Source organism: Corvus moneduloides, chromosome 3 (assembly GCF_009650955.1).
Source record: "Corvus moneduloides isolate bCorMon1 chromosome 3, bCorMon1.pri, whole genome shotgun sequence".
Classification (NCBI taxonomy): domain Eukaryota; kingdom Metazoa; phylum Chordata; class Aves; order Passeriformes; family Corvidae; genus Corvus; species Corvus moneduloides.
The window spans coordinates 44,723,705-44,744,140 of NC_045478.1; the positions used below are offsets into that span (position 1 = coordinate 44,723,705).

Here is a 20,436-nt window from a genome sequence, read left to right on the forward strand (position 1 = left end):
TTAAATATTGCAAGTTGCAGATGGCATCAGACTCTGATGCATTAATATTTGTAAAATATATACATGCATACACGTACTATTCTGATTGCTTTCCAATCTTTCACCTACAAGATTGAAAAATCCTGCTAAAATGTCGGAGTCTAAAACTACTAACAAGGAGCTGCATTAATTATGTTTGCAGTGAGGAGACAATTCTTTTTTCTGGACTACATATCTTAGAACTTTTTCCATTAAAAATACCATTGCTACTGTATCTTAATGGGATTAAATATAACTGATGATCATTTTAAGGATGGTTTACACTGCTGGAATTGAGTGAAATGATTTTAATGCAGTAAAAAAGCTTAATATTAATAAATATGAAAGGTCCATCAAGCTGTCTTTATCCTTTGTCTCTATTTTCTCTGTGCCTTTCTTAATGGTGTTGCTGTATTAGATATAACAGCACAGAGAACACAGAACAGCCCACTGTTTGAGAACCCCTGCTAGCTAGTGCAATTTCTTTGTAATCCTTTCACTAGAGGGGTTTTTCTTTTAGGTGAGAATGATAAAACTAAGCTTTAGAGTTCACGGGTAATCTCAGTGAGTTATTTTGCAGCAATGAATTGTTCCAGTTGATGCGAAACATTCTATCAATGCCAATAAACCAGTGTTCTCCTCCCTTCTACCCATACCCCTTTCAAAGCCCAATACACAATGAGATTTTTCTGAGACATAACCAAAAAAACTGGGCAGGGGGCTGTCAGGGAAGAAGAAGAGTACAGAGAGGTGTGAGAAGAAACAACTTGCTAAAAATAGAGAGGCTATTCTCTGATGGCTCTGCAAAGCAGTATATTATTAGTTTTTGAAATTTTTGATGTGGTGAAGATAAGGAGTAGCCTTTTAAAGAGCATTAGTGTTTTCGTACAGAAAAAGGTTCATGTGTTCAGCCTATTGCAAAGTGCATTTGCTTGCATTCTTCCTGTGCAGCACAAAGGCAGCATTAATGGAAATGATAAATAGTTTGATGAGCAGGCCAGGTGGCGTAGCAATGGCCTGCAAGACTGCTGAGCTGGAGACAGGTTTTAAAACAAACTTGAGTCTCTTGCTTCCTGGACTGGTTGAAGTTGAACATGTCGAGGAGGTAATGTGATTGATCTCCTTGGAGGAAGATGCCAGCTGGAGAGCTCACAAACTGCTCCTTCAGGATTCTCCTTAAAGATGAATTGATGGCAGCTTCTGAAAAGAGTTACTCACACCGCACTCTTCCCAGCCATTCAGAGGTAGGGCTCTATCACAGTGGCTGCTAAAAGAAGGAATTGAGAGTTTAAAGGGACAGGAAAAAGGTGTCCCTGGTGAAAGAAAATGCAGGAAGTACATTCCCAAAATGCAGCTATTATTTCTATACTGTTGTAAAATAGATTTTTTTTAGGAGCTTATACATGCAAATGGTTGTATTCTGTTTGCTTTGGGAGTTTTTTGTTGGGTTTTTTTTTGCATTACACTGGGGTCTTGTAAATCCTAATAAAATAACAGGTCACCTTTTCATCTGAGGCCTGAAATTCATATTATATTTTAAATCAATTATTTAAAAATTATTCTAGACAAGTATTCAATTAAAAAAATTCTAGATCTCCTCAAAATCATGGTGAAGAAAGGACTTATCTTATCCTTAGCTTCATAGTCCTTGCAGTTCTTGAATTATATTCCTCCCTTCATTGCAGGCTCTGATACCTCTTCTTCTGATGAGCTATATACGTGTCCTTTTGAAACTGTCCCTTTCTGATTCAGAAACTTTTATTTCTCAGTACATGACAGCTTGTTACTTTTATCCTGCATAATCAACTTGTTATGACATTTCCTCTAATGTCAGACAACAGCAATGAAACTTTGGTACTAACAGTAGCTCAAAAATCTTAGTTAATGTAGAAACATGTTTGTTTTACCTAAAACTACTCTGGCCCTCACCTATATGTACAGAGGATAGAAGGGTAGAAATTGAGTCCCACAGACAAACTACACACAGCAGGAACCAGCAATCTTCTTTGAGTCTTAGGAATCTCAATCATCCAAATGGAGGAAGTGAAAAAATAGAACAAATTTTGGTAACATTTAAAAATGAAAGCAAACACTTAATTTGTCCGACTTCACCTGATGTATTCAGGACTATCTGCTAAGGAGACTAAGTAAGGTAGATGTCATTTTCTGTTACTCCAAGGCTTTAGTTTTACTGTAAAAAGCCTTTAACATATGATGTCTGATAGCAGTGAAATATTGAATTTCAAACAGATTGTTATTAAAGGATAGTGGCAGAATTTATATCATATGTGGATTGCGTGGTTACTTCTCAACTGTGCAATATTTTGTTCCCCTGGAACTTCTTTTGCCCATTGCTACTGCAGAAACTACTCTTGCAGAAGCCAGTATGTTAGGGTGTTCAAGAGAAGAGAAGATCAGTGACAACCAGAAGCTGGTAAGCTTTTATTGTCCGTAGATGAACCCAAGTGATGTAGTTTATATATAGGACCTTGCTCTTTTAGGTTGTATCTTTCCAGTGCTTAATTTTTAATTTGGTTACAAATAATGACCCCCTGCTCAATATTTAATCTAGAAAAGTTTTTGTTTGTATATGGTAGTGTTTTTGTTTGTTTGTTTGTTTTTAGATGAACTATGCCATTTTTCTTCAGGAAATTATTTTGGTGGGCTTTACTTTCCCGTGAAACAAATCTATTGTTTTGCACACTTTTTAAAATACAAATGCTACATTCCGAAGGGTAGATACAGTGTAGAAGGAAACTTCTAGCCTTTAATTAGTATTTAAAAGATCCAGCTTTTGAAGTGTGATCCAGAACTGGAAAGCCTTTACTTGCTCTCCATTCCCACTAATGCCTGAATGAGGAAATCCTGCTTCTCAACACTTTACCAAAGAAATAAAAAGTACCAGAGTAAGGTATGCTCAGCATTGTCTGATTTTCTTTTGTTCTGTGAGGTCAATCTCTTCAGCGAGGAGATGTAGGGTAACTGTGGCAGTGGTACTTGCCACCTGTGACACACCTTCACAGTAGCACCCCACACCATGCACTCTCCACAGAGTGGCATGTCTTCAGTCCCTTGCAAGTGAGGGGGTTTTGTTTTCCAAAATCATCCTGTTGAGAGCCCAGCAAGCTGGAAGGGGTTGAACATATGCAAGTAAAAAGTTTATTCCTTATAGTGGGTGGCCAAGCGGACTACTGAAGTGAGTAATTTAGTAGATTGGAACATGCTTTGTTCTCTGCCATAATCCATCTGAACTTTACAAATGCTGGTGGCTGGAAACATGGTGAAATATATATGTTAAAATTTTAAAAATGGAAGTATGTGCTCACTGTAACTATTAATAAAATTAAATATTCTGCTACATGTAGGAACTATGAACAAGACTACACATTAAAAGTTTAAGTTTGCTTTTTATTTCACATTGATGAGGACAGGAGAAGAAACATAGCTTCGAAACCCCTGGAATTTGCTTATTTCTCAGATTTAATTTATCTTAAAATATATTTTGAGAAATCTCATTGGTTACTATTTGTTATTGACAGTTATTGAAGACATAAATACTTCTTCATGTACTTACCTGCTCATCTGTACTGTCCCAGCACTGAGGTCCAGTCAGTGCACTGAAGAGATGTGCATTCATAGGTTTTCTTCCCCATATCCTCACACTCAGGTTGCTTTGGTAGCTTTCTATCTTTTGTACTGCCTTCCAATGTGGTACTTTTTTTATTGCTCATCACTTCTCTATCAGATACATAAGTAATACAGAAGGCAGACACTGTAATAGTATTCTCCTTGTCAGCCCTTAATTGCTCCAGTATTAGTTCCTGCATCTGTAAATCTTCTATTTCACATTTTGGTGGGATTCTCAGTCCAATAATGATAAGATTTATGAAGATTACAACTTTTTTTTTTAAATTCTTGAACAGCCCAGTTAGGACCTTTAGGGACTGATGTTCTTGGGTAATGCTCTGGAACAGAACAAAGCCTGGAAGTTTTGGAATTCTTGGATTCCAGCCACTACTGTTTCTTGAGGTTATCTCAGTTGGTTAGAGTACAGACCTAATAACACCAAGGCTGTGGGTTCAATCCCTGTATGGGCCATTCAGTTAAGAGCTGGACTTGATAGTCCTTGTGGGTTCCTTCCAACTTAGAATATTCTGTGATTCTCAGACTAATTAAACTAAATGTTTAATTCATTAGGGTATTGGAGGACATTTACTTCAAAAACTCCTTAGGCAAGAAAACACTTCTTGTCATTCTGTGACAAATCTTGGACCAACAGTAAAAGACCAAAACTGTATTTTATTGGTGCAAGCAATGGGGATAGATCAAGGGACCTGTCAATTTGTAGTTTCTTACATTCATTTACTAAAATTTTGTAACTTAAGCTTGCTACAGAGAGAAAAGCAGCATCACTTTTCCCCTTTCCATCCCATCTCAAAGTTCCTTGACAGCTTAACAGTCCATCCCACCTCCAAAAGTGTAACAAAGGTGATTGGTGTAACACCTGAAAATATGAATAAAACATGCATATTAGGGACTCTGCCCTTTTGAGTAAACAATGCTTTGAAAGAACAGTTTGCAGTAGAGAAAGAACAATCAGTCTTCCCTTTAACACTTGCTGTATTAAAAATACTCAGCACTTGTACAGAAAACTTGATCAGGAATCACTGTAATGTTTTATACAATCAAATTAATTTCAAAGTCACTTCCACAAACATAGTAAATTTTGTTCTGGAGTGGTTTTGATTCCAAAACTTGCAGAGTAGTGTAGAGCTGCTTTTGTCTCTTGCTGTTCTTGAAAAGTGGTTCAGTATAGAAATATGAGAACAGATTCACGTGAGAATGTTCTACAGTGCTGAAATTATTCACAACTTTGTATGTAAACTTAATTTATTAGTTCAGAGACTGGCTAGTCTGATTAAAAACTATTAGTCTGGGATATGGCTTTAATTGAATTAGAGTAATATGTTCCACGAAGAGGAATGTCATACTGCATGATAATGCTGGAGGAAGATTTGTCTGTCTTAAGGTAATCCTAACTGAGGCTGCTCACTGTCCATTAATATTAAGGGAAAAGAGACTTGTGATAAAGTGTTGGGAGTACAGATACTTAATTTTTCTTTTTCATAACATTTTTGTGTATCAGTTCCAACCAACTGAGAAGGGAAAAAAAATCAGGAAACTTTGAATGCTTACAGTATGTTCTCCTGCTAGCAGTTCAGGTTCTTGTTTTGATAATTTTCTTTTCTCCTGACTCCTGTTTTCTTTAAGGTCTCATTCGATTACAAGAGCTCATCAAGGCTCCATCACGGTACAACCTAAGACTAAAAATCCGTCAGTTACCAGCTGACACAAAAGATGCAAAGCCATTGCTAAAGGAGATGAAAAGAGGCAAAGAATTCCATGTAATCTTTGACTGCAGCCATGAAATGGCAGCAGGCATCTTGAAACAGGTAATCCTCATTTTGCTTTAGATGGCTTAATCTTTTTCATCCCTAATACATAAAAGTATTATCCAGACCTAATGGTATTTAACAAGCAGGGAAATTGTATGTCAGTTTTATTGAGGCCTAACTGAAAATCAGTCAAGGCTTTCAGAGGTAATTTTATTGGTGACACAAATCATAGGTGCTTTAATTATGTTTTTATAAAGAAACAGATTAATCAATTTATGTTCAGGAGGAACATGAAGGAATATTATTCTTTCAACTATGAAGAAATGGTACTTTGGAAAATTGATGCTTTAAGCATGGTTTTAAATGCTTGCTTAGTGTTATTTTATGTATCAAATCTGTATGCATGTATGTATATATTTATTTATATATTTATTTTTATTTGAGGCCTCCAAGAGGTGTATTCCTAATCAGGTAGTGATATCTGAATAGAGTGTTACCAATAGACATTATTAATGTCTTCCATTGAGAGGACAGAATTGATATCCCTATCAGAGCCATATTCTCTTTGCACTAATTTTGGAACTACAAAACACCCAAGTACATTTGGGTAGATGCTTTGAAAATATTGTGTGCAAGTAAGATGAGTAGGTGAGATACAGCTGAATTCCAGGTACTTAACTGGCTCAGAGGCCATCTTCCCCATAGTTTTTAATTAAGCTATGACTTCCAATAAAGAGGATAAGGAGAATACCTAAACTGAAACAGTGTTCTACACTTCTAATGCATAGCTTTTAGTGGCTTTAATTCATGTTTATATTATGCTTGCTGGAAAACTGTAGGGTCTAAATTGAAAGCAAAATATATTTAAGAGTTGGAAATATACATTTCTTTAGAGGTACTTATGGGTATTATTGCGGGTACAATTAAAATTGCTAGTTAACCTACACGTAAAATATAATTTCTTTTCTTTATTGTTCATTTATTGAAAAACTTTTATTAATTCCTAGTAATTTTAAACCTCTGCTGGTGTTTTTTTCTAAATGTAAGCCTAGTTATTCTAGTTCTTTAGCCCAAATCATTAAATGTACATTTCATTATTTTAAATATTTTAAATGTAAACAATGCAGATGGAAAATGTGTTGATGGCAATATTAAGATGCAATACTAACAATTACTCCATCAAGATACATTACTTATACAGTACCTAGCACTTTTTAGGTGAAAAGGAACTTTTATTTCACAGTATACAATATTGTGAAAAATGTATGAATAGAGGGAAATGGGAACAAATTTAAAAGCATTGTATCTTTAATCATGTCCCAGGTCCTAAGAGTGAGGACTCAGGCTCTTTGAATCAAACTGTAAACTGTTCTATCAAAGTATGCTGCTCATCCTAAAGATTACAGAGGGAAGATACAGAAAAAATTCTTTCATGAGTGTTTAGATCTTTATACAGATTCTGTAGATTTTTACTTTTTCATTCAGGTCCTATACTGCAATTCTTTAAATATGCCTTAAATTTGTGGTTCTGAAGCTGAATGTGAGCACTTGTTGTCAAAATTGACACAAGGGATTTTGAGAATATATTTATTATTTAGTGTTAATATTCCAAATATAGTGTTTATAAGTGATTATTGAAAAAAAATCTTTATATATCTATTTCTGAATTATTACCTGATCCACTTTTTTTCCTGGTAAGGGAGGGATGAATCTGGGGAGACATGACAAGGAGTTTCAGCTTGAGAGGATGATTGGAAAGATTAACAGTGAAGGTGGTGGAAGACAACACAAGTTGAAAATAGAAAAAACAAAGTACCTTGAGAGCCCAGTGAAATGGCAACTACTCTTTGCTGGCCAAAAATACGTAATGAAAAGTAAAAAAAAAATCCCATTAATCAGACAAGCATACTTAAATTAGGGCAAATCTCACTGTTATCTACATCACCAGGTAACCAGGGAACGCATACATAATTTAAAAGGTTAGGGAAGCACTGTAATAATGAGAACAGAGAAATTACAATGTTTGAAGAGGAAAAAGAAGTGAGATCTTTAGAGAAGTGAGAAAGTGAAAGAAGGAAGACCTGGAAAAGAGGCAGCATCATCGCATAGCAGAATAAAGAACATGCGTAGGATGTTGTGTAGGGATCCTTTGGAGTATGAAAGACTTGATTAGAAGCAGTTATGATATAGGTGGCTGCAAATGTATTACATATATAGAGGAAGATACTTTGGTTTTATTAAAAAAAAGTTCTAAAAGCTAAGAATGTTGGTAGATGTAAGGTTCCTAACAAAGTTATAATATTTCTCATAGGAATGTGGTTTTCCTGTGTTTAAGAGAATTTAACTGCTACTGGAACACTATAGTTCTAAGTACTATTGTGGAATTCTAAATACACAAGTATAGGCATTCTTTGGAAAAGCAATGTGTTTTCTTTCAAAATCTTGTTTAAAATATAAAATCTGATCTGCAACTGGAATTTGGATTAGTTTTAGATTTTTTCCCCTGGAAAGGATCATATAGACTCTTCATTTAATCAGTTTTTAGGCAATGTCACAAGTAAAAAGTCTCCCATAGTCTTCAGAACGCTGACAATTCTTTTTAATACAAATTCTGTTATTGTCCCAATAGTGTAATTGTCGCCTTCAGTGTCTTTAAAGAGGTCCATCTGGTAGCAACTTAGCAAAGAATTCCTTTGATAATTCCTGGAAAGGAAGAAATACTAAGGCAGCTTTTGTGCAGAGCATGAAGATACATGCTTTTCAGGAGAAAATGCCCTTCATGAATAAATATGATGAGACATAGATTTTATCTACAAATATTAGTTTTTATGCAGTTGAGAAGAAAGCATGAATTTTTAAAATGCACAGTTTACCAAAAACTACTTGGTATTACATAGTTAGCAAGAGTGAAGAAGGTACTGGATAGATACCTGAATTTATAAAGTAATTCTATGAATATTTGTTCTTAAATTTTATTTAAGTGGTATCTATCTTGCTGTTCAAAATTTGACTCAAGATAATTTTCTTCCACGGTTGGAAAAATGTGCACATGTATAATATAGCTTGGGTCCTTCTTTTAAATGCATGGTATTGTTCATCAAAATAGAAAAAAAAATCCTATTAGGTAATTCATTTTTAGGGAAGGGTTCAATAATGAATGAAAATATTGTCGACTCAAATTTTGTGTTGTAACTTAATGTATCCATTAGTATGTAAAAATACAAGCCTCTTTTACATTTACTGCACTAAACAGCCTAATAATATTCTTTCTATCAGAAGATCTGGTTCATAAATTCCTTTAATAGTCAGTAATCTTCTCTAACTGCTAAGAAATGACTTGCTTGACCTAATTTTAGTATAATTCCAACCCTATAGTCTGATCTTAGTAGTGTTCTTTTGCAGCATTTCATTTGCAAAGTAAGTGTGGTAAAAATGTATTATATGGCCTCAGAAACATTAATCTTTTGTTTATTTTTTCAAGGCTTTAGCTATGGGGATGATGACAGAATACTATCACTATATCTTTACCACACTGGTAAGTGGCTTGTAAAAACATAGTGATGACATAAAACAAAGATGTTACTTTCCTAATTATATTACTTAAGAAAGTGGAAAAGTTCTTTCTGGAATGGGGTGTGAGTGCAAGATGTTTTCTTTGCTGAGTCTTCTTACTTTCAGTGAAAACTCATCAGGATGGTTTAATTATTGTTCAATAGTGTGCCCTGGAAACTGGTAGACCAGAAAAAGCATCTGACTGTAGCACTGCAGTTTTTTACTGTCAAGGAAGGATAAGTGTATAATTCATAAATCATTGTTTATTTTATGCATTTTGTCCTTTTTATCTTTTAGTTATTTGTATGTGAAGATTATGACATTTTAAAATTTACTCATATATTCCATATTTTTAATCCAACATTTTACAAGGTATTTCTTCTCTGTCATACGATTCATGAATAACTTGGTGTGAATCTTAGCAGCATTTTACTTAACAATTCGCGTGAGCTTTTTAGGTGCACGAATTATGCAATATTCTTTGGTGTCCACTGTAAATGTAACTTAGAAGGAATTTGATCATTCTTGGATCTATCACTTGCAATAAATGAACATTTAAAATGCGAATGCTCTTACAAAACATAACAAACATACATGAAGACCTTTTTCCTGCTTACCACAACCTAACTAGAAAGCAGTTTAAAATTTGGCAAAATACTATTCTAGAGACTACGGAGTCTCTAGAGTTGTGTACATTTCTCTGTCTTGAATTTGCATTCAATTTTGTCTAATTAGATTGCAGTTCATTACGTTTCTTAAAATAAAAGTATGAGAAAAACATGAGACAGATGTGCCTTAGCAAAACCATGCTTGAAATGACCGATGTTTAAAGTCACATTGATGTTTAAGTTCCTATGAAAATGAGTCCTTTGTGGTAGGGTAGGAGTCCTCTTCCAAACCACAAAACAGAAGTTCATGGAAAGTATTAACATGAAATAGCTAGTTGAGTAGAAAGAAAAATAATTTGTGAAGTTCAAAGGCCAACCCTGCAAAAATACCTGTCTTATTTTAGAAGGGTAAATTGTTCTATCACTTATAGATTGAAGATTGCATGCAATAGAATTTCCCTCACTAAATAGATTTCCCTCCATAAAAATGGATTATAGATGTTTCAAAGGTTTTTTTTTTATTTTTAAGACTTTTATTTTCCTATTGATGAAAATTTTTCATTTGAGGGCTATGCTGTCCATTGGCATTGAATTTTCACTCTTAAACCTCTACTTAAAAACCAGAATTTTCTGTCATTTACTTATTAGAACATTAGATTTTCTATGGACACAAGAGTTTTATATTGACTTGAACCTATAAAGAGATAATTTACTGTGCACAAACATATGATAGATTTTGATTTTGCAGTGTAGCTCTGGAACTTGCATCAGAATTTAGCTGTTTTGATATATTAATTGCTTCTTACCTGACATGGCGAAAGTCCTGTCAAATAAATTTTCCAGTCACAGTGCTTACAACAGTCTTCTGTGTAATCTCCTCTTGATTGATTCAGGATCTAATGCAGTAGCTCATTAATGCACTGACCTGTGTCCATTTGTGATATATGCGTAATAATATTGTGTATATTTATTACATTCCAGTGTAAACATGAATGTCTTTGGGTTAAAAAATTGCATTCAAGGTTCTGACTTCTTGTACAGTGAAAACTGAAAGAATTTTTTAAAGAGAAAAATGTAACTTAGTTCTAGTTCCGTCCAACATTTCATTTGCAATAAAATGTTTTACATCTTTGTAAAGAGGATGTGAATTAGGTTATTTTAAATGAATTTTGACACAACTTAATATCTTAAATATTATGTATGGGAAATTATATCATAATTGCTAGCTGCAGAATTAAAAATGAGTAGTGATTGATAACTGGTTGATATTTTTGTTGGCTTAGTGATGTTAACAATGGGTGTTATATTCTGGTTTTCCATAGCACAATATTTAATCTTCTTCAGCTATAGCCAATAAACAAAATGGATTCAGGCAAGCGTTACAGCTAACACTACCTGACAACAAAAATTAAATTAAAAATTAGATTAATGACTAGCTATGAATTATGGGGAAGATTTCTATGTTCAATAAACTACGTTATAGGGAAATAATATGTTATCTATAACCTTGATTACATCTTTCTTTTCTCCATATTCAAGACTTGATCTTAGACCTGAGTTTCCTGATGTCAAGTACTGTTTCTACATTGCGTCTTAGGATTTGATCAAAGCACTAGGACACCCTTGAATTTATTTTCTTGAGCCAAAATTTGATTAAATTTAAAGCCTTGTATTTTTTCCCTTGTCCCTGCTCACCACCACCCCCACTCCCCACCCAATTCCGTCCACCAATTTACCCTCCTAAGATTAACATGTTTAAGTTTTACTGGGAGTGAAAGCGCAAGGAAACTCTTGTTCAGTTTATTTTACTATTTCATATCTGTTTGATTTCTTCTAAGTTCAGGAACTAGCAATTAATATTAATATTTAGCAATTAACAATAATATTTAAGCTTAGTGTTGTATTTTAGCCTACCTAGTAGTAATACAGTTCTGTAATTGGACTAACATTTCCTGAAAGTCTGTTCCACTGAGAATCAGATTACTCCCACTATAAGGGCAGCCAAGTTACTTGCTCACAGACCGGGGCCCCCAGACAAGCAGAACACACTTCCTAGCATAAACAGCACTGAAAAATTACCATGCCTTCATCTGGGGAGATGGTCCAGCAATTGAAATAGCAATTGTAGTGTATTACAGAATTTATACACTGGTAATTTTTTCAGGACCTGTTTGCCTTGGATGTGGAACCCTATCGGTACAGTGGTGTTAATATGACTGGATTCAGAATTCTAAACACGGAAAATACCCAGGTGTCATCTATCATTGAGAAGTGGTCTATGGAGCGCTTGCAAGCACCCCCGAAGCCTGATTCAGGTTTGCTGGATGGATTTATGACGGTATGAATACCAGTATTTGGTTCCTTTTCTTTATATGTTTGTGAAGCTAAAAGAAAATTTAGCTTTTTGTTTGTTACTAAAAGTATTTAGAGGTATGTAACCAAAAATTATTTTAAACATGAGTCAGAGAGTAACTGTGATATTTCTGTTAATATTTTTCAAATTGAATACATGACTATATTAACCTTTTTTCAAAATTACAAGTACTGCATTTTTTTTCAAATTATAATGCCATATTCTAAATGTCAAAATCACCTAGTCCGTATTTCCCGAATTTGCTGGTGAAAATTTTTTATGGGACAAAAATCAAGCTAATGACAATTATCTCTTTCTCTGTCTTTTTTGTCTTATTCATTTACAATTCATAATAATTCATAATGTGTACTTTTAAATTTTTACATAAATCCTGTTTTAAAATATTTTATTTATATTATGAACAGCACCTTTTTTACTATCTTTTCCACTTTCTATGCCTTCAGATTAATCTGATTAATTAATCTGGTTGTTTATTTTTACTTTTTCCTTCCATTCCCATTATTCTTTGGCCTCACTTCAGTTCATAAAAATCACAATTATATTCCTGCATATAAACTTCCATTGTTAGGTTTTGGTGAGTTTCTGTTCATTAGTTAGAATTAAATCTGGAATTTTAATGTCAAGAAGGGATTTATTTTAAAAAACATCCTACATTAGGTCTGATTTAGTCTTCAAAAATTGGAAGATTTTCCACTTTGGCCACTTAGCAATTTAAGTAGTTGGGTTTTGTTTGGCTTTGTTTTTTATTTTTTGGGGATTTTTTTTTGTTTGTTTGTTTTTGTTGGGGTTTTTTTGTTGGTTTTCTTTAGGCTTTTCATCTTCCATTTGAAAAATAGCAAATTCTATTTCTTGAAGACAGGAATTTTAGTAATCTATCAGATTGCGTTAATTATTCCACGTGACACAGCTAATCAACAATCTTTTTCTACTGATAAGGTTTAAGGATCTTAAAGATATTAGGTACTAAACTACAATTAATATTTTAACAAGTTAATTTAATTTTTTTTCTGGAAAATTACCCTTTTTAGAGAGAAACTTTTTTTTAATATACTTACTGTATATAATGTCTTGAACATGGTAACTTGAAACATTTTAAATTTTGTTTACTAATTTCCTTGCACTGCACTTTACAGATTACTTCATACAGTAGTTTAAAAGTTATATTGTTCATATTTCTAAATAATTTCAAACAAGCAAATGAACCCCTGAAAATCTGAAAATTGTGTGAAGCATACATCTGGTTTATATATAGCTGCTACTTATTACTGTAAGTCATTGTTTCATGCTTCCTTGCTTACATTAATACTTTCTTTTTTTTATTTTTTCCTTTTTGAACTTAAAATTTTCATCACTTCTTCTCATTCACTGTAGTTGTATCTTTTATGTATTGATCAAAGATGTAACTGATCTCAAACCATTGGATATTTACAAAGATCACTACTGGTAATTACTTTATGAGAACTTAGGGCCATGGTGAAAAAATAATGGAATAATAAATATTGGAATAAAGTTCTGTGGGCCCAGTGCATGTTTTTCATCTCCTGTGGTGCTGTAAAGAAAGTGCTTTTCTCAGAAAAGCTTCTGATGTGAGGCAGAAACCTATAATTGCTAGTATATGACTGTGTAAGAATAATACTTCACACCATTAGTTTGCCTCAGGATAGAAAAGTATTAAAAAGTGCATGAAAAACACAGTGGCTTCTCTTCTGGACCTTTAAGAGCCCTCTGTGCTCTAAGTGGAACCAAGTGTTCATACAGACTGGGATGAATATTTTCTATTCATTCTTTTTGTTGATTAAATATAGTTTAAATATTATCTACATGTCTCAGGTATTTAAAACCCAGGTAATCAAAGAACATTTACACGCTTAAAGGGCAATCTTGGCAAGCATTATGAGATTACAGAGCTCTTTTTATCTGGCCCTTAGATACAGAAAAACCATCCACAGCGTGTGCATTTGGAAGGTGTGAAAGTCACATCATGATGCCATTGCACAATATTCTTTCTGTGCTCAGAATAAAATAAGCCACTTTACTGACTTATTACCAGTGAAGTTGTAAAATCAGTTAAGTGTGTAAAATTTGACTTTCATGTCACTGTTGTTCACTTATATTTAAAGTCAGAAATGGACTTGGGAGTCAAAGACTCTCCATAGATATTGCTGCTATGGAATACTCTAACTGATATGGGCTGGACTGGAAATATGTTTTATTTTCACTGGTTGATAAAGGCTACAGCTTAATCAGAAAAAAATTAGCAAAAAGACTGCTTAATGGGAATGCATTCAGCCTGAACCACATAGCTAAATGGCATTTAATCACACTTTAAAACACCTGAAACTCATGCCAAATAAAAACCTGAGGCTTGTATAAAACATTTAGAGACCTCGGTGAAGACTAAATGTTTTCTGGGGGTGTAAAACCATAAAACCAGACAGTTAAGGATTTCAAGGTTTTTAAGCTCCAGTGGTGTTTGTGTATGTGTAAGGTACTTCTACCCTTCACTTTTTCACCATATTGATTTACCCTTATGACAGTTTGAACTATCAATATAACTCTGACATTGCTTTTCCTTATTTATGATGCATAGAGTTCCCAATCTTAATGGTTGTTTCAAGGTCTTTTCTGTAGGCTTGTATAACTCTCTAACTAGAATACAATTTTCCTCTTAATTATCTTACCTTTAGTATCCCGATATAATAAAAAGTTGTTATAAAATTCCATCTCATCCCCTTATAATGTTCCAAGTCAAATTTTCGAGTGTGAATCCTGTTGAGTTCAATTATGATAGTTTTGCCTTTGTTTCTAGGCTGTTCCTCAGCACAGCTCTGAAAAGGGTGACGGTTTAGCACACCTGAGAGGAAAAGTGATCAAAATCAAATTTTCAATCACATTTCACTCTCCTCTTAGGGTTTCTTAAGTATTTCTTTGCATGGACTTTGGAGAAAAAAACTTATGTGTATAACAAAGAAAGTAAATGCATTCTATGATTTAGCAGAGTAACTACAGTACAACTGGCTTTTTCCATGACTGCAGAAAATCTGTAGAAATGTTGGAAGTCACTTGCTGTGTTGTGTCAGACTATACACACTTTCTTTACGCAGTTTTCTTGAGGTAAAATGTATGCTTGTTTATTAAAAATGATTTATAAGAAATGTTTTCTATTAAAGTCTAAACTAATTTCTAAACAAAATGAAAAATGTGAATATTCTTTTAATATGATACATAGAAGTTCTGAGGAGGTCTTGCTGGTCTACTCTTATTGAAGAGATTTTTCTATCATCATTCACATACTAATAGATCTAATTTATGCTTTTGGTGGTTCTTTCATATTTCCTAATGTCTGAGAATAATCAAAATGATACTTGTCCTCATCACGTAGAAAAAATAATCTAAATGTGTTGCTATTCAAGTATATTTGTATCTTTTTAACTATTACACACTTGTGCAGATATGCACATGCACACTAGGTATAGCTTACTAAGCTACTTAAATTGTTATATTTATTTCTTAAATTTCTAATGGTCCTTTTTATTTTAAGTATTCTCAGCAGTCTAGTATTTACTTTGATCATTGTTTTTGTATCACCATACTGTCACTGATCAGAAAAAAAGAAAAATACAGTACTTAAAAAAGTAAATATCACATGAAACTGGGACATGCCTTGGCTTTTATTTCTTATAATAAAGTACAGGAATTTGTCAATTATAATTTTACCACAGGTAATAAACCATGCCTTTAGAAAATTGCAGAAGAAAAGAAGAGTCAAAGATCAAACTGTTGCAATACTTTATCTCTCTTGCTAGTAGAATTAACTGTATCCAACGTTTCAGTGTCTACGTATCATCGTCTTGTTTCTTCTTGTTACTTGGGTGAAAAAGTCCAAAGGAAACAAAGGATTCGTTTTTGCCCATTTAAAATCGAAGTCCCTTTTTTTTTTCAGACTAGGACAAACTTTTTAATTAATTCTGACTTGATTCTGCACTTCCTGACTTAATTCAGCAATACATATAAGTGAGTTTTTTTAAAATTTGGCTTCTTACATATTTCCAAATAAAATCCAAAGTGGCTACCCTATGAAAATCAAATGGACAAACATCCATTCATTCATGCATTTCCCTGCTTGTCACCACATGTTCTTACTTGTTAGCAGTTCAAACAGCACTTTATAAAAGTAAAACTCCAGACAAAGTGGGTTGTTAGCATTTGAACGTTGTACTATCACATTTCTAAACAACTTCTAACTAGATTGAAGCTCTTTAAACTATTCTCTGATATACCATATACTCATTACTGTTATTTTTCACCAACTTTATACTGAATTCTGACATTTGAAAGTGGTTGGTACTTAGCAACCACTTGAACAGAATGACTTGGCATTAATAAACACACACTATTTTTCAACCACATTATGATTTCTTCTTGAAAAATGAACTTACAGTACGAGTCAATAAAAACCCCAAACAAACCATAAAGAAATAAAAATAATTTTTATCACTTCAGCTATTTTTTTTTCTTAAAAAGTTTGGATTTGCAGAGGTTCATCCTTATTTTAGTCTGGAGTAAAATATGAATTTTGAATTTTCCTGCAAAATGGAAAAATGATAATTATTATGACTGAATATTTTTATTAAATTCTAGCAGTATTGTATAAGTAGAAAAATCTGGAAAGCAGAGGGGCAACATACTATATTAAAGAAACCTTACTTTGGTAGACTTCACTTGTTGAGTCTGTACAAGTATCACATCAAAAGAGGAAAAAACCCACAAAACCCTGAGCACACATACACTTTCACATTTATATATGACAGACATGATTCACACCAAGCAAAATAGAGCATAAATAAAGTGTTATGAGTTCAGAATTCTTTTACTCTACCACTATTAATCTTCACAGTTTTCTGTGCCTCAAGTCAGAATTTAGCATGCATAATTAAGATGACCTAACAAGCCCTGCTGCTTAAATAACATAAAGTTTTCCTTACTAATTGCTTTTGCATATCATCTAATTCAGCTATCTGCTTTTGTCTTCTCTAGAAAAGAATGTGATTTTTTTTTTCTATTCTGACTATTGATTCTATTCTTTAATGCCCACTTTAGTAGCTATATATGGGAGGTGCAGAGAAGCACTGTGGTACTTCTTGAATGCAAGAGCCAAGGTCAGTGTTTAGGCATTTACCCCAGAAAAACCACAATTTGCAGCTGATACATTTTGTGTGCTGTCTGGCAGAATGGAGCATTAGTTAGTCAAGCACTTTCTCTTTTCACTACTAATTATCTTTTTTAGTTTTTTGCCTTTATTTTTATTAGTTTATCAGTAAATGAAAATGATAATTGAAAAAAACCCCTGAAAAATTCCCTGTAGGGGAAATCCTAGAGATTTTTTGCATATGCAGAATGGATTTATGATTCATTTCTGTGCATGGGAGTTTCATTTGCTTAAAAAAAAGGGAGATGAAATTTTATTAATAAAGTTTTGAAATTTTTAAAGCTGATGTACAGACTTCCTCCGATAACGAAAATAGATTCAATAATATTTTCTTTAAGTACATAACTGGAAAGAACATGCAAAGATCATGAGGAGAGATTCTAATACCTTCATAATTATCCTTAATTGAAGGACTATACAAAGGCATTTACTCACAGAGCTGCCTGGGTAATTAATTTTGAAACTAGGCATTTTAAGAGATATGGTAAAAATCCTGAAGTTATAATTCCTTTGGTATTTGAGAATGGAAATAAAAGAGAGAATAATGTTGGATTTCTAAGTGTGTAGATATTTTTCCCTAATTAGCTCTTCATATTTGCACACAAAAGACTGGGGGGGATATATTTATATATTATAGTCTTTGTTCTCTTTTTCCCTTGACTGTAAGAAAGCTTCCAGTAAGCAACCTCTCTATGTCTAAACCTTGTGACTGTTTTGTAAAATCTAATTTATCTGAATGTTCACTTTCTTAGCTCTGTGGGTATGTTAATATTCTCAGAACTTATGTTGAATCCAAGGTCAAGATAAAGAATTGATAAAAAATGTATGGTCAAACAGTGAGTATAGATGGACAACAATGAGGTATTTCCAGTTGCATTAAATCAATCTGTTTAAAAATCCTAAAACCTTGTAAGAAATTGGACCAATACATGAAGACCATGTTAAATGGCCACAGGTAATCAGGTGAAAGAGCACAGTAATCAACCAGATTTCTCTGATTTATTTTTGGTGAAGGTTTTTGAATCATGTTAAACTAACCTGGTTAAGCTACTAATGTTAGAAAGTGTACCCTTTTTTTGCATTATAAAAAATTGGAAAAGATTAAGAGAGTAATCCAAAATTAAAAAAAGGGATTCAGTTCTTTTATCATGTTATAACCAAAGCTTAATGATGTTTTTCATGAAAGAGATAAATAACTCCCATGTCTGATAATTGAGCATTAATAATACTGAGGGCACTCTTGCTCTGAAAGATAAGTATGTATTTCCCAAGTTCTTTGCTCTACTTAAAAACAAGCAAACAAGCAACAACAAAAAATCCCGAACAAAACCCCAGTCCAACCAAACAAAACAAAATAAACCCACCCCCTCAAATCCCAATAATTTTAATCTAGGTGTTACTAATCCATTTTAATCAAGGTTTGGGTAAACAGCATGATCCAACTAAAAGAGTGAGTTTAAAAAAAAAAGTGAAGCTGTAATAAGTGTGGGTATTAGAATTTAACCAAGTAGAGTTAAAATGATACTCTTAATTACTGACTCAAGAAATCCAAAAAGGGAGATTCAAAAATGGAAATATACTCTATTAGCATTATTTTTATTTTGCATATTTAGTCCAATATATTTTTTAACCTAATTTTGTTCTGCATAAATTTCATAGTTTCTGAGAAGTGTTCTCCAAAATTCTTTTTTTTTGCATACCTCATAAAGGAAGCAAAAAAATTATGGTGTAATTCAGGGGTTTTTTCAGCATACTCCTGGAGCTTGTCTGACTTTGTTTATCCTTGATGTCAGTATTTTCAGTGATAGTACAAGCTGTTGAATAACTTGATACAAATTAGTAATTTAGTTTTCCTGATGGTAAAAGGATATTTGTGAAACCGCAATCTCTTATCTGCACATGACAATATGGAAATAACAGTTACATTTGGAATAGCTACTAAAATAATAATTTAGTAACTGCTATCAGGCACTGTGACTGGACAGGAGAACTGGATGAGAAGAAGGTGCTGTTAAGGTTCCCAGGGTGAAAAGATCAATAAAAATAAAAAGAAATACTTGTTACAGAAATAGAGTCTTGGATTCTGATTTAGAGCTTCAAAGAGTATATCTTGTTATGTAGACAGCTTTATAATTATGCCTTAAGCTAAAAGAATTTTCTGGATTTGCTGATGAGATGTGTTTAGTAACAGTGTAGCAACAAATGTGTACTTCAAAGGAAATACTAAACAATTACTCATTACTGCATTACAAGCTGAGAATCTCCCCTAGGCACAGTTAATTTCATGAGTTTAGGGACTATGCAGGATTTCATGCTGTAAGATGTTTTAGAAATGATTTGTCAGCTATTTTGGGAATTAATTGCATTATTACATATTTGAGTACTGTATACAGTAACTTTTACAATTTTAGGAGACAGGATAGAGCAGAAACCTATCATCCTATCCCAAAGGAAAGATATGTCCAAGTGCTGTATAGCATCTAGCAGAAATTGCAGTTTCTCTCCTATGGAAGATTTAGTTGAATTCTTCCAGGTGTGGTTTGAGGATGTATGTATATATTTATAAATATACTAACATTACCATTTATTTTTATCATGCTTTCATGTTAGAAATCTGCATGCTGCTACATCTTTACAAAGCAATAGAGGAAACTCAGTGTAACAGCAAGTAGAGAAATGGCAGAGCTTGTGCAATCTGCAGGATCTCCTACACAGTGTAGAAGAGTAGCTGAAGCACAGGTTGTTTTTTGAAATAGGAACTTGAGTGCCTTTTCTCAGGAAATATGCACGTGTCTGCACTGTATAGAATTTAAAGTCTGAGGACTGCAATTAAGTAACCATAATCTGTCAAAGATTACATTTCTAAAGAAGGGCAATGAAGCTGGTGAAGGGTCTGGAGCACAAATTTTATGAGGCGTGTATGAGGGAGCTGGAGTTGTTTAGCCTGGAGGAAAAGAGGCTCAGGGGAGACCTTATTGCTCTCTACCTCTGCCTGAAAGGAGATTTTAGACAGGTGAGTGTTGGTCTCTTCTGCCAAGTAGCAAGTGACAGAACAAGAGGAAATGGCTTCAAGTCATCTCAGGGGATGTTTAGATTGGATATTAGGAAAAATTTCTTCCCAGAAAGGGTGATCAAGCAGTGAAACAGCCTGCTTAGAGAAGTGGTGGAGACACCATGCCTGGAGGCATTTAAAAGACTTGTAAGTGTGGCACTTAGGGACATGGTTTAGTGGTGGAATTGGCAGTGCTGGATTAATGATTGGACTAAAGGATTAATGAT

General features: G+C 33.5%; 1 protein-coding gene across 8 annotated transcripts in view; it reads left to right on the forward strand.

The window, feature by feature from the left end:
* The window catches only part of GRIK2 (glutamate ionotropic receptor kainate type subunit 2), a 365,170-nt gene that overhangs the window by 134,844 nt on the left and 209,890 nt on the right, over positions 1-20,436 (forward strand). For all 8 annotated transcript variants that reach the window (XR_004238656.1, XM_032101332.1, XM_032101330.1 and 5 more), the window contains 3 exons: positions 5,290-5,471; positions 8,896-8,949; positions 11,739-11,912. Coding sequence is in view for 7 of the 8 variants with exons in the window: in XM_032101332.1 (XP_031957223.1) it covers positions 5,290-5,471; positions 8,896-8,949; positions 11,739-11,912 (410 nt within the window). In the remaining variant the exon portion in view is untranslated. The remainder of the gene's footprint in view (positions 1-5,289; positions 5,472-8,895; positions 8,950-11,738; positions 11,913-20,436) is intronic.